Source organism: Rhopalosiphum maidis, chromosome 1 (genome assembly GCF_003676215.2).
Source record: "Rhopalosiphum maidis isolate BTI-1 chromosome 1, ASM367621v3, whole genome shotgun sequence".
Lineage (NCBI taxonomy): Eukaryota > Metazoa > Arthropoda > Insecta > Hemiptera > Aphididae > Rhopalosiphum > Rhopalosiphum maidis.
The window spans coordinates 38,329,891-38,344,093 of NC_040877.1; the positions used below are offsets into that span (position 1 = coordinate 38,329,891).

The 14,203-nt window shown below is 25.4% G+C and overlaps 1 protein-coding gene across 3 annotated transcripts in view; it reads right to left on the reverse strand.

Moving 5' to 3' along the window:
- LOC113558282 (putative mediator of RNA polymerase II transcription subunit 26) overlaps window positions 1-13,808 on the reverse strand; it is a 50,123-nt gene extending 36,315 nt beyond the window's left edge. For all 3 annotated transcript variants that reach the window (XM_026963763.1, XM_026963767.1, XM_026963757.1), the window contains exon 1: window positions 13,447-13,808. In XM_026963763.1, the coding sequence (XP_026819564.1) occupies window positions 13,447-13,483 (37 nt within the window). In that variant the 5' untranslated portion in view covers window positions 13,484-13,808. The remainder of the gene's footprint in view (window positions 1-13,446) is intronic.
- Between the last annotated feature and the right edge of the window lie 395 nt (window positions 13,809-14,203).

Below are 14,203 nucleotides of genomic sequence, written 5' to 3' on the forward strand. Positions count from 1 at the left end.
TGTTTATGCTATAATTTATTAGGATATAACAACTATCATAATTTATTATAGCATATGTATTTACCCAGTTAATGGATTTTACAATAAATTTTGACTTTTCAAAAACTTGAAATAAAAAACATAAATGGTTAAAATAGGTATACAGCTTTCACCCAAGGTGTATTTTAATGATTTGTATTTCTTTTTCCCTGTTTCTCTCCCTTGCCCCACCCGTGTGTTATATTTGTATGTCATATCTGTCGTCCTCTGTCCCTCTCTCTCCTTCCCTATCTATCACTCTCTCTCTTTTTACCCGTTAAATTGTCGAACATACATATTTTGGAATGCATGAGTTTAATACGAATGCCCAGTCACTTTCTCCGATGTCTAATCGAACAATTCTGAACCTAATTATTATTGATCATAAAATATATTGACGGTCACTTACACACTTACACATTAACGTGGGACCGTTTTATTAGTAACATCACAAAAAACTATGACAGATTTAATTGTATAAATTAAAACTTAATTCTGTATTATTTGAATTTAAAAACCATTAATACACTTTTTTTCTATACAAAGTATGCGTGTAGGTATAACTACGTTATTATGATAGTTTTTATAGGTTCCTATGAGCTATGAACATATTATAATTTCATGGTAAGGCTTATTTTTCTAACATTCACGAGTTTAAAAATAAATCAAATAATCCGTAGGTTCTACCTGTTCATATATATATATATATACAGAGACCTATATGTTATATGTGGTAATATTTTACACACTACTAACGGAATTTTTATGTTTGTTCATGTATACGTGTTTGTAACTTTCTATATAATATGGATTATAAGCTATAACTATAGTAAATTACTATAAGCTAGTAATATATATTTTAATAAAACAAACAATATAATTAAATTGAAAAAGTAATGACTATCAAAAAAATAAATGTGTAGATTCAATAGTACACATTATTAAACTAGAATATATGCGGTATGAACCATATCTATATAATATAGGTATTATAAAACTGTGATCACACATTACATTTTTTATTAATTATTTTATACGATAACTGATAATTTAAAGATTTGAATAAATTAAAACAATTTTAAGGGTATATCCTCAGTACGGGGAATTATATTTATTAGGTACTATTTGTAATTATTGACTGAAGTTATATTGGATTAAGCATCACACCATTAAAACAATTATGTCTAAATACCTTATTAGTATTCAACAGTGAAATATTTAATTAATGTAACTTGGTTTGCATTTTTAAATTGTTTTGTAAATATATTTCACGGACGTTAAGTACTTCTGAACCGTTTTAAAGCAGTGGACTAATTAGATATAATCATAAAACATTTATAATGATGAAATTATCGTTTGTAGATACGTCGTGCTACTTTCTATATATAAAAATATGTAGGTGTGACATATAAGTAAATAATCTATTATTTACTAAGTATATATAACTTATACACACATATTAGGTACATATTTTGCACTAGTTTTATCAATATTCTTGTACAAATTTAACAAATTTATAATACGGCATAATATCTACCCTAAAATTTACATACGTTTAAGTATATATTTTTTTTATAGAACGACAATAATATTTATTTTTTGTTATACTAAACTTGATTAAAACGTTTTAGGTTCTTCAACTGTAGTTATTTTTCCTAAGTCTTAGAGTATAAAAATGTACCAGTAAATATTATAAAAAAAACATTCGTTATTCGTCATTAAAATAAAAATCAGTTTTTTCCATATTGCATGAAAACGAATAAAGTTGTACGAAATATTTACCAATTCAAATCATTTTTGAATAATTCAGGGAAATTTAATTATTAAAAATAAAAATAAATGATAAAAGTGTATAAAATTGTAATATAATATTATTTATTTATTTTCACCTGAAAATATAATTAATTAACTAAGCTATAATTTCCCAAATCACATATTACGTTTTCCAGAAAAAAAATGAATTGATCAAACACGAAGATTAAAAATTGTAGTTACATGTTAAGCTATTTTATATTTTAATTTAAGTGATGTATATTATTGGAATTTCAGTAAATAAAACATTCTTGAACGTTTGATTTGTTTACAATGTTCATAAGTTTTTTTTTTATAATAAAAATCACATTTAAACACATTTAAAGGTAGGTACCTAATACAATACAAAAGATAATCAATATTGACTATAGTAAACTTTGCATATACATCGCATTATAAAATCATCGGCACAATAAATATTGTGATATTAACAACGACAAAGCAGAAAGCATTTGCTCCGTTAACTAAATATTAGTAATTCATTCTTCAGATTAGATGTAAGCTAAATACTATGCTATCTATGCAATAATAATCATATGATTTGTATTGTGGACTTTAAATTTAAATTTTAAATTGATAACAATTTTGTAAATCAAGATTACTAAAAACGCTTCTTAAAATTGTTTAAAGACATTAGGGCTGGCCTTGAAATCACAATATACAACCACATAACGAAAAGAGATTTAAGAGTAATAGATGGTTTATACATTATGGCTGTATGAATATTCAGAAACAATCAATCATTTTGCTTATCGACGTTAACATATACAATTCCATTTAATCAATTCAAAAACCAAGTTATGTGAATTTATATAAGTATTTTTCCTTTTTATTAATGAAAGCTACACGAAAATCAAAAATCGGAACTAGGCAAACATCTATATAACTTTGATAACTAGTAATATTTTTACTATAAACCACATTGGTAAGCTATATTTTTATAACAATTTTAATAATATATGTTGTAATTTTAACGTCTTGTAAAATATATATATATTTTTTTTTTTTTGAAGATACAAAAAGTAATGAAAAATAATTAAATTTTTCCTATAAGAAAAATGATAATTTTATTTATATAAATGGGTAAAATCTTTTTAGAAACTAGTTGAAAACGTATGGACGTATGAAAATGTTTCTATGAAAGTTTCAACGTATTAATCACGTTTTGTAGCATAATAAAAAAAAATATCTCAAGATTATATCGTTATTGTATCATTAATTCAAATATCATATTCGTAATCATTGAATACTATTTCATAAATAAAAATAAATCTGTAATAGACTATCGATTTATTAAAGTACCTATATTAATAATTTATCTATGGGTTGTATTCATATAATATCATGTTCTTTTAAACATCAAACTATAAAATAATCATAATTATATATTTACTATTTAGTATTGTAAAACCAATACAAAATTAATTTTGATTAATAATAATAATAATAATTATTATTATTATTAAAAATACTAACTATATATATTATATTACAATGCCATTTATTTTAGAATAAAAACTAAATACAGTTTTAGCATAAATACACCTAAACAAACTTTAATAATTTTATTATTGTTGACTGGCATGAAATTTATTAAATTTTGTTCAAAATGTATGTTTTTAATAATTATTATTTATTAATATATTTTTCTGTATAATTTTTATTAAAAAAAATTATATTTCAACATATAAATTATCTATTTTAAAATATTCAATGGTCATTTTCAAACCAGTTCATATTTAAAATGTATATGTACGTGATAAATGTATAATTATTAATTTATTATGTTCGTATATATATGTGCATAATGCATATATATTGTATCACTTGTGCTTTGTGCCGTAACTTATGCTAATAAGCTAAACATTTTTACGGAATCGCATAAGGCAGGTAACAATTAGAACGTCATTATTATTATTGGATACTTTTGCTTTAGAGCCTTATCTTACCTTAAGTTAAGAGAACAGTTCATAATTTATTTGTAATGATTAATATAAATATGTGCTTAATTTTGTTAATATTTTAAAAATGTAACATATAATATACTTTTTGAATACAAAGACTTGTATGTTTAATTGGAGATCATATGTGGTTCAATCTTAACATTATTTAATTATATTCATACAAATGTCTACATTCCTCCATAATATTAAAAATAATATATAATATACACAGAACATCGGCTGGACCAGAGAAACACCCCACATAGCAAAACATGATTGATAATTAGTAATTATTTCGTTTTTATGAATACGATTGTATCGTACACGACTTTATAAACTACAATAGAAATTTAATTTAAGGTAAATTTTTAATTTTTAATTGACAATTTAAACTGGTTGCCGAAGACAAACAACATAATATAATTTAAATATTATATAGAGCATTGTAAGTGAATTTAATGAGTAATGACGTTTCTATAGGCCACTGATATGTAGAATAACAACCAGTTATAATTCGGTCACCTCCCACTGTGTTTTTACGATGTTGGGTACGGTCGTACACGATATCAAGTAATGTGTGTGGTATATGAATCGTGTTTTATAAACAAATCTCGATTGCTTGCGTTTTTATGTATACGAGTATAATATGATATGGACGTGCGACGGTTCCGTCTATCAAAATTGACGGATAATGCTTTTGACACTTTTTCACCATTACACGCAAGATAGTTGTACGTGATTGAGTTTCTCGGTATGTGTGCATAACACGAACATTATTATCACGACACGTCGGTAAACGACGAATCTACATACTTCGCGTTTATCATTTCCAACAGTTGTACAACACACGACCGACTGCCTATAACTGTAATCGAAAACAATACCCCGCGGGTTTATATGTTTAACCGATGTATACGGTAGGGCTGCAAGGTGGTTATTAATTGTCCACCGCGCAATTTGTGCAGTATTGTAGGTGTATCTATATTGTACACGTGAACCGATATGGTTTCGCGGCGCAAAACGGTATTCACCGGAAAATAAAAAAAAAAAAAAAAAACGTTGAATAGGTAGTATTTATGTAAAAAGAACGAACCGCGGTATCGATAATCATCCAAGTTGACTGAACGTGCCCACAATAAGTCACAACAGCTATCGAATACCCGGATCAATATACGATGTATTATGTGTTCACACTCTGACTCTCACATTCCACAAAATGTAATACGTACATATTTTATATCTACGTTTTATTTTCTTATTCCCATCGACCTCTATACACATTCTTTTCGTGGAAAATAAAACATATAATATTAGTTTGATATCACGATATGTTTTTAGTATAATTATATATGCATAGGCAAGTATCACGGGTCGTTGTTGGTCCAAAATGTACTATATCTATTTAAATTGATTACATTTTGGTATGAAAATTTTTTTTTTTTTTTTTAATCAAGACTGATTCGTCAATGTTAACAATTTACTATTATAACGCAGAGAAAGATAATACCAAAATCACTTTAATTTGTACATGTTTTAAATTTGACCTAAAATGTTATCGAACCTTTAAGTATAAAGCTCAGTGAGTCGCGAATAGATGTGATTTTTAATGTTAAAATTATATTAGTAATGTTTGTAAATATAAAATATTGGATTTCTGAAATTACAAGTTTGGTATTATATAACCATTACAATTGATAGAAAAATATTAGTACTTTTAAATTTTAATTCTTAAAATATTAGAAACTTAACCTACATACGATTGAATTATTAATCTCTATTTATCTATTCTGCTCACCTATAATGTATCTAACGATTCGTCGTTCATCGATTAAAACTTAAAAGCCACGAAAAATGACACTATCTCTAAGAAACATTTTATTACATACATTGCTATAATGATCGATTTTATGTTTTACACATAGATATTATACTATTTTTAGATAAGAAAACGTGTGCCCGAAAAGCTCACGCTCTATTGCCCGTGATATGAAAGCGTGTCAGCCACCATAATATCATCTTCAATAGGATGTGTGTCGCACAGTATAAACGTAAAATATAATATAATATATCTGAGGACTATGATGCTAAAACGCACATTATATATACCGAATTTTAATGATATTTTGAACACTTGAGATGTATCTAATTTACTGACCTAAACACGATTTTCATACAAAGAAATCGTGAAGTTTTCAACGCAGTCTCGTCTCTTTTAATAATTAATAATGGCATCTTATAGCATTATAACTGCATATAAAGACTACTAAAATAATGTTATATAGATCTAAGCTGTTAAGTGTTTTCGGTTTGTTTGTTTGTTCCCAATGCATATGCTGTAGAAGCAGTAGTGACCATCGTTAAACAACACGAAATAATTTATTACAAACCCATTTCAGGTATACGCTTATGACCAGTACGGCCAGTGTGACTAGAACAAAATATTATTATCGATAACATCTCCACGGGTGCGAACAGAATACCGGTAAAATAAGGCCAAAGTCGACTGTCGCCACGAGTATATTATAAATAAAACTTATATAATAAATTTGATAAATCAAAAATATTTTGTCACATTAACGGGTTTACTGTACTTAATTTTATAGTTGTGACATTTTGAGTTACTTATTACACTTTTTAATCATAATATAATATTCATATACGAGTAGTAACTATCACAAGATTCAAAACTTAAAACAGATTTCTTGTTCTTGTTTATCTTTCTATTACCTACGTTGATTAGCTTTCTAATATAATTATACAGCAAAAACCAGTAATGTATTTTGTTTCCATATACTTGGTTAATTTTCACTAATATTCTCAGAAACAATCTGTCTTAAAACATCAAAACGCCGTTTGTGAAGATTATAGTTTTTTTTTTATTTTATTTTCAAACCATAAATTCTTAAGTATTATAATTTTTTATACGAAAGAATTGGAATTATGAAGTTATATTATAGGTAGTACTATAGAATTAAAAATACATAACAGAATACAATTTTTAGATTAACAGAAAATAATATTTTTTTTTTAAAACTACTGATGTATATTTTATGATACTGTTGCATTGTAATAAAAAGCACAGTTAAGTTTTTTTTTTATGTAGAATCATTAAATTAAGTTAAAATAAAATAATGAGTTAAATCAGCAAAATATTGTACTTTGTGTAATACACAACTAACATATTATATGATAAATGTGAGATATAATTTAATAGTTCATAAAATATTTAAACATTTTATAAATGTTTAAATATAAATAAAAAAAACCATTATTAGTGGAAATTCTAAAATACATTTTTTCAAAATTATTGTAATCGATTTCTATCAGTTTTTCAATTTGTTTGACACTGATAAAATACGAGTGAATATAGTTACTATAGTTATTACTAAATATAATTTGTATGTGCAATAAAGTTTAACTTTTTTATGCTCTGTTTATATGTACAAAGTATAATGCATTATTATAATTGTATAAAACAAGTTATAAAGTTATAATCCAAACATATAATTATAATTAAAAAACTGATACAGCTATATAACATCAAGATGGGATGGCAACAAACACGTGTATAATAATTAATAATGTTATGCACTTTAAAATAATTTACATTCAAACAAATATACCATACATTTTTAAAATAGTGTTATTAGTCCATGAGTCCTTAGGTATAATATCTATTCATATATTCATATACCTGCGATACCGTATTTGCGTAATTTAATATTATTTTTTGGATTAATATTCATCATATTATTTCCGTACACAAATCATAATAACAATCATAAAATGATTCTGCCCAGCTTAATCTTCAATCGTAATTTTATGTGATCCATAAAAACTGACCAGTAATCGATTAGACCATAAAAATACTCGTGTATCCATTAAATTTTATTTTTAGATTATTTATTGCAAATAAAAAGAAAAGACATATTAAAAAAATATATATATTTATCTATATTACATTTTATAATAGCATAATTATAAAATATCCATATAAATAATTTTAAATCATAACTGTATCAACAGTATTTTTTCGAGATAAGCTATACCAAACTTAAATATTATACCAAGTAATATTTTGCTAAACTAGAATTTTACCAAAGTTGAAAGACATTTTGAACGATTTACTGCATTTTTGTGATATTATCAACTTAGTTGACCTATATTTTACGCTTAACGGGTGGAAAAAAACTGGTCTAAATAGGATAGTTGATAGTCTGCATATATATGTGTGGCGCGTTTGTTGAACTATAGTGAACGAACCAGTTTTCAGTTTACAGTTTGACCAGAAAAAAATGTATAAAAATTGTCAAGTAAATGTAATATCATAAAATAAACGATAACAAAATAATAAGTTTGATATTATTTTTATCTGTAAAACTAAAATAACAATACAAATATTATATGTAAAATACGAAAACATATTACCTATATATACTATTATATTATATAAATATTATAAATTGAGTTATTAAATTAACTTAAAATATAAATGTCATTTTTATAACATATCGTATATATTTTCATAATTTATCGAAATAAGTATTTGTTTTACTATAATTTATTTTGATAAGGCTTTACGCATTTCTTATAATATGGTAAAACAGATTAACTCAATTTTGAAATAAATCCACCAATAATGGTTCATATTTGTCCGTATTCTGTAGGTATACATAGGTAATAAATGACAATATATTCACATAAATATATAATATTTTTAATAAAATAGGCATCTCAAAATCCTTAGGAATTTAATTTTAGATAATTTAATACTCACTATCTGGTCAGATACTATTGATTTTTTTATTGGATTATGATTATGTTCAAACATATGATCAATACTGTATTTATTTTAATTTAAAACGGATATTTGGCTAAGTGCACTTCATCATACGAAAAATTATCTACATCAAGTTACAATTTTATTCGACTTATATTATAATTTATAAATTCACTAAGCTTAAAAGTTTAAAACCTATTGATTATTTTCAGTGTCTGTTATTGTAGGTTATTTAGCAAAATAAAACATTTTTCATTAAGTTTTGGAACATAAATTATTTAAAAAATATATTGTTTATTTTCGTCTTAAGTTAAAAATTATAATAAAATATAAATTATTATGAATATACAACAAGCTCTATTTATCATTAAAATTAAATTTATAACAATTTTTGTATTATGCTCATAAGATATAAATGTTATTGTTTAAATATTTAAAGATTTAATGATATTCTTGGGAAAATTAGAATTTATAGTGGCATTCTTAAAATATGTATTATTATTATATCATTAAATAGCAAATATAAAGTATGTGCTGTGAACACTTATTCTATTATATCTGATGTAACTACTATAATAATGTACAGTATACATTCCTTCAATAGAGATGCTATTGTATGATGTGTGATGTACATTCAAACAATTATGTTACTCGGCATATTAATATATAGTTACAAATCAAACATAAATAAAACACGTAACATAATATAACATTTCTTTGACTCATATTATAAATAATATTATATTAAAAATAGTTTTAAAGTATAACAAACATTTATTAAATAAGTAAGTTTCTAAAAATAAGGTTATAGTAATATTGTACGCCCAGCGTCGGACAGGCAAGGATTGGCATACCGAGTTTTCGGATTTCGAACGTTTGATTATAGCTACAGCTTCTGTATGATTTAATAATCCGGATAAATTATTTTTTACTTATGTTTGCACTTATTACCCTATTATTATCATAAAAAAATAAAAATACAACCAAACGCTCATTACCAATCTCTATTTTGAGCAGCCCACTGAGATTTTCTCAGTAACTCGGAGGCCCAATCCGGTCCTATACATAATTAACTTACTATTGATGTCACGCGTAAATTCATAGGTTTATTTGTAAAAAATAGTAAATTATCTAAAATAGTTACAAGAGAAACCATATAATAAATAACATTATAGGGCATAATCTGTGAAAGTTTTTATGTTATTTATCATTTTTTTTTTAAACTGTATTTCTTATTTTTTGATTTTCTTGATTTAAAAAATAAAATAAAATAACGAATGCGGGGATTAAAAAGGCGATGATTTAGGGATAAAATTTCGTAATATTTATAAAAATGAGTATAGAATAAATTACCATGTGCATAGAAATTTCACTATATCAATTATATAAGCTAGGATTATAACATAGTATTATATCCCCTCGGTTATTACTCTAAATAATCTCTGCAGGTTAAAGGGGATATTATAAAAATTTAAATCTGTAAATTTATCAAAAATATACATAAAAAAAAAAAAACATTTAATACAAGTTATAAATAAGTACATATTTTATTTATTATATTTTATATTACATAAATATGTTTTTAAAAATAAAATCATTTATTTATGTTTATTCGCTGTTCATATTAATTGCAGCAGTTTTAAAATATCTAAGTAAAATGTAGAATTTTAAGCGGTAAATTATTATACCATATAAAATAAATAACACGCGTAGTTCTTAATATATCTATTAATTTGTTAAAACAAATAATATTAAGTTTGTATTTTTTTTAACTAAATGTTATAGGCTCAGCCAATATTAATAATTTTATAACATGATTTGTGTATCATTATTCTGTCACATTACTATATATATATAGAATACTAGTATTAATTCAGGTTTCAAAAAGTTATTATTTTAAACGTATTATTATTATTATTATTTATCTTGAGATGTAAAATATGAATACGAGTACTTCAAATATTTATCATACATGAATAATAATTGTTGTTTTCAAAGGGTGTATAGCAAATGCTATGGGTTTATAATATCGCATAAATGGGGTTTTTTTTTTTTTTGTATGTAAAATAAATTAACTTAGTCTCTTGTACTAATTATACTGCAATAGTCAAGATTAGCTCGACAAAAACAAAGACGATGCATTATATCCAGGTCAGTGGCTTATAATTCTTAGTAAGTACCCCGTACACATTGAATTTCTAGAAAAAAAGGACTTGCCGTATTATTTTTTACTTAGACATAAAAACTAACTTGGTACTAACTTGGTTGCTATATAATAGTCAAAAAAATTTTAAAATTTTACTTGTTTCAATTGCTGTAAATAGACACATTTTTGGAGCATTTTTTTTTTAACGTGCACAATAAACCAATAAGCTGGTAGTTTAATTATCCAGTAAAAGGTATTCAACATTATAGTTATTTCCCGAATTTTCCACCACGCGCAATATATATATATATGACTAGGTTTTGTCAAAAATCAGTAGATAACTTCAATTAAAACACTTTCACAATATTGGAAATCGTCACAAAATTATTTATCAATAGTAGCTTAAATATCTTTAGGTCTGATGATCATGTCGTGCATAGAGAGCACGTGATTCGGACATGCCCATCAACGGTTTTTATTACTTGTGTGTCAGTTCGTACTTTTATATGATTCTATTCAATTCATTTTCAGTAGGTACCTATTGTCGATTATAAGATTATTGTGTTAGCTATTATTATTTAAATGTCTATTGTAAGAAATCAGTACGTACTTGCGGTGTGCAAGAATCGAATCCTTGAAAACTGAAACAATATTTTCACGATTCACCTAGACAACACCCTTCCGTTTATCGTCTTTTTTATAAGTGAGTTTGAACTAGTTGTACGTTTGGCCAACTTTTCTCAACATTTATAGCCGAGATCTATAAAACTTTGGTTTCTAATAATTTATTATGATCATTCATAATGTGCAATACATATAAATTGATTCGAAGTGAGTAAAAGTCCGAACAATAGATTTTGATTTCGGCCATTCCCTCGGGCATTGAGTACGGCAATACGCACGTGTAGATAATAAAGGACAGCTATTATTTATCGGTGACATCAAACGGTAGTCGTTTTACCATTTCTCAAATCAATTGTTTTGAACACCGTGGCTATTAAATACGTATTATGAATTATTGAGATACACTACTGAAACTAAAAATAAAAGAAGCGATAGAATTGATCCCGTTTTGTTTATAAAAATTATATGACAAACACTGCGGATGTTATATTATATTATAATTATATATCATGATAAAAGCGTATATTGTAAACAACTTAATACCTATAGGTAAAGTTTAAAATAATTATGCATTATAAATACCTATATTGGAAGACTTATAAATACGATTTTAAGAAATGAATCAAAATAATAAAATCGTCAGCATTATTTTTTAAAAATGTTCTTAGCTGTATAAAATTAAAAATAACTTTAAGTTTTTGCATAAATAAAGAACAACTTCTCTATTTAAAATGAATATATCACAATGCTTATTGTGTAATTTTCACTATATGCATGGCAATAGTATATTTTTATTCAAATTAATCAACATCTTAAATTATCGTGCTTTTATCATTACGACATTATCTAAAAGTTTGGTTCTTAAACAAATAAACACAAAATATAAGCTACAATAATAAACTACCTACATAACACTTAAATAATTATTTGATATGTTTTCAATGTAGTACATTAAGTAGTTATAAGCTACACATATGTTTATGATATTATATATTTACGTGTAGTGTATACAAATTACAAGGTAAATATAATTTCTTCCTTTTTCTTATTCAAGAATACATTTATTTATCACGTTATCAGTCAGTATTATCATATAATAATACTCAATAATCAGAAATTGTGTTATAACTTATAAGTTATACGTTTATGATAATTAAATTATTTTTAAAAGATCCTTATTCTTATATTATATTGTGTATATAAATAAAATTATTCTATAAATAATTAATTAACCTAATTACCTATCGACCGTTATTTAATCTTTATTATTTTTATTCAACATACAATTATTGTTTGTAATTTGTAAATAAACTAATTTATGTTAATTGGTACTTAATATCTATTTGGTATAGGTATACGATCTGCACTAGTTAATTAGAAAAATAACCTGTTCAAAATACGGTTTTATCTCAATGAAAATGTATTTTTGTAAGAAATTTAACTAGCTATAAAAAATGTATAATCACTACTTTTTAATAAAATATTTTTATTTATGCATATTTTTGTATTTAATAAAATTTAAATTGTATTAAAAAAGTAGTTTATATTGGTTAATATCTTACAGTAATTTTAATTGGTTACTTTATACAAACCACCCAGAATAATGTATGGTAAAGTATATTTTCTTAATGTATGGCGTGTTATTTCCTGGATAATTTTTTTTCTAACTCAATATTAAATGAATATTATTTTATTACACAAAAATACTCGCTAAAATATAATTTGTGTTTTCATATTAGTCTGATATTATACATTTATAACGTGGAATATCCAATTTTTCTAATCAATTACGTAAAAAAAAATGTTCATTATGCCTTCATTCAAATTTTTAAGACGCTTTTACAAATTATTATGTTCATTAAAATAAAATATAAAAATCTGATTTAATACAGAGATTAGGTGTTGATAATTAGCATCCTATTCTATTTTCGGTCAACCCTACAGCGCAGGATATATTTTTATGATTTAACGTTATAACGTAAGGTCATTAATAACTCTTAAAATTTTAAATTTTTTTTAAACCACACTAAATACTATTTTTTTGAAAATTGTCGACTGTTGATGGTTGTAACATACTATATTTGTAATGAATAACAATAATATTAAATGGTAAAAAAACTTACCCATGAGCAGGAGGAAAACGAACGGCAAAATCCTCATGGTGATGACGCCGGTCAGGTCTAGCCTACAATTTCTGTTATTGCACCAATAACAATTATCACAGATTTATTGGCAACAAAAATCGATCGCAAAACAAACAAAAAAAATCTCGATCAAGGCTAGAAACAAAATAATTTATACGAGAAAAGAAATTTTAGAGCGGATTCGTGAACACGCGCGCCGATCAACATTCGAACGGTAACGGTTACCTTAGATATAACGAGCTATTCGGACGCGGCACACCGCAGACCCACACGCACACACGCGGTCGCGTAAAAACACGGAGGAGATCCGTCGGGATTCAAAGTTGGCATTCGACAGTCGAAGACCGGCTCTCGGGTCAGTGCAGTCTGTTCCAACCGGTAATTATTACCGTATGCTGCGGCGGTGGCAATATAATATGACACAGCGTGTCCTTTCACCGCTGCACAGTGTACCTACATATTATTATGTTATAAGACACAGGTGAGTTTGGTTGTGTTATTAGCATCGTTTTATTTTGTTACCGGCGAATAACGATGAGAAATTTATGTCGAACGAATACGGTACCGGATGAGAGGGTTTTCGATTTAGGGTTATATTTTTATTAAAAAAAAAAAAAAAAAAACTGAGATGTTGTTTATGTCCCACCTTCTTCCAGAAATAACTAAAATATTGCCTAATATTTCTCAAGGTATGAAAAATGTGTTTTCTTAAACACAGTAAATGCCGCTCATTGGG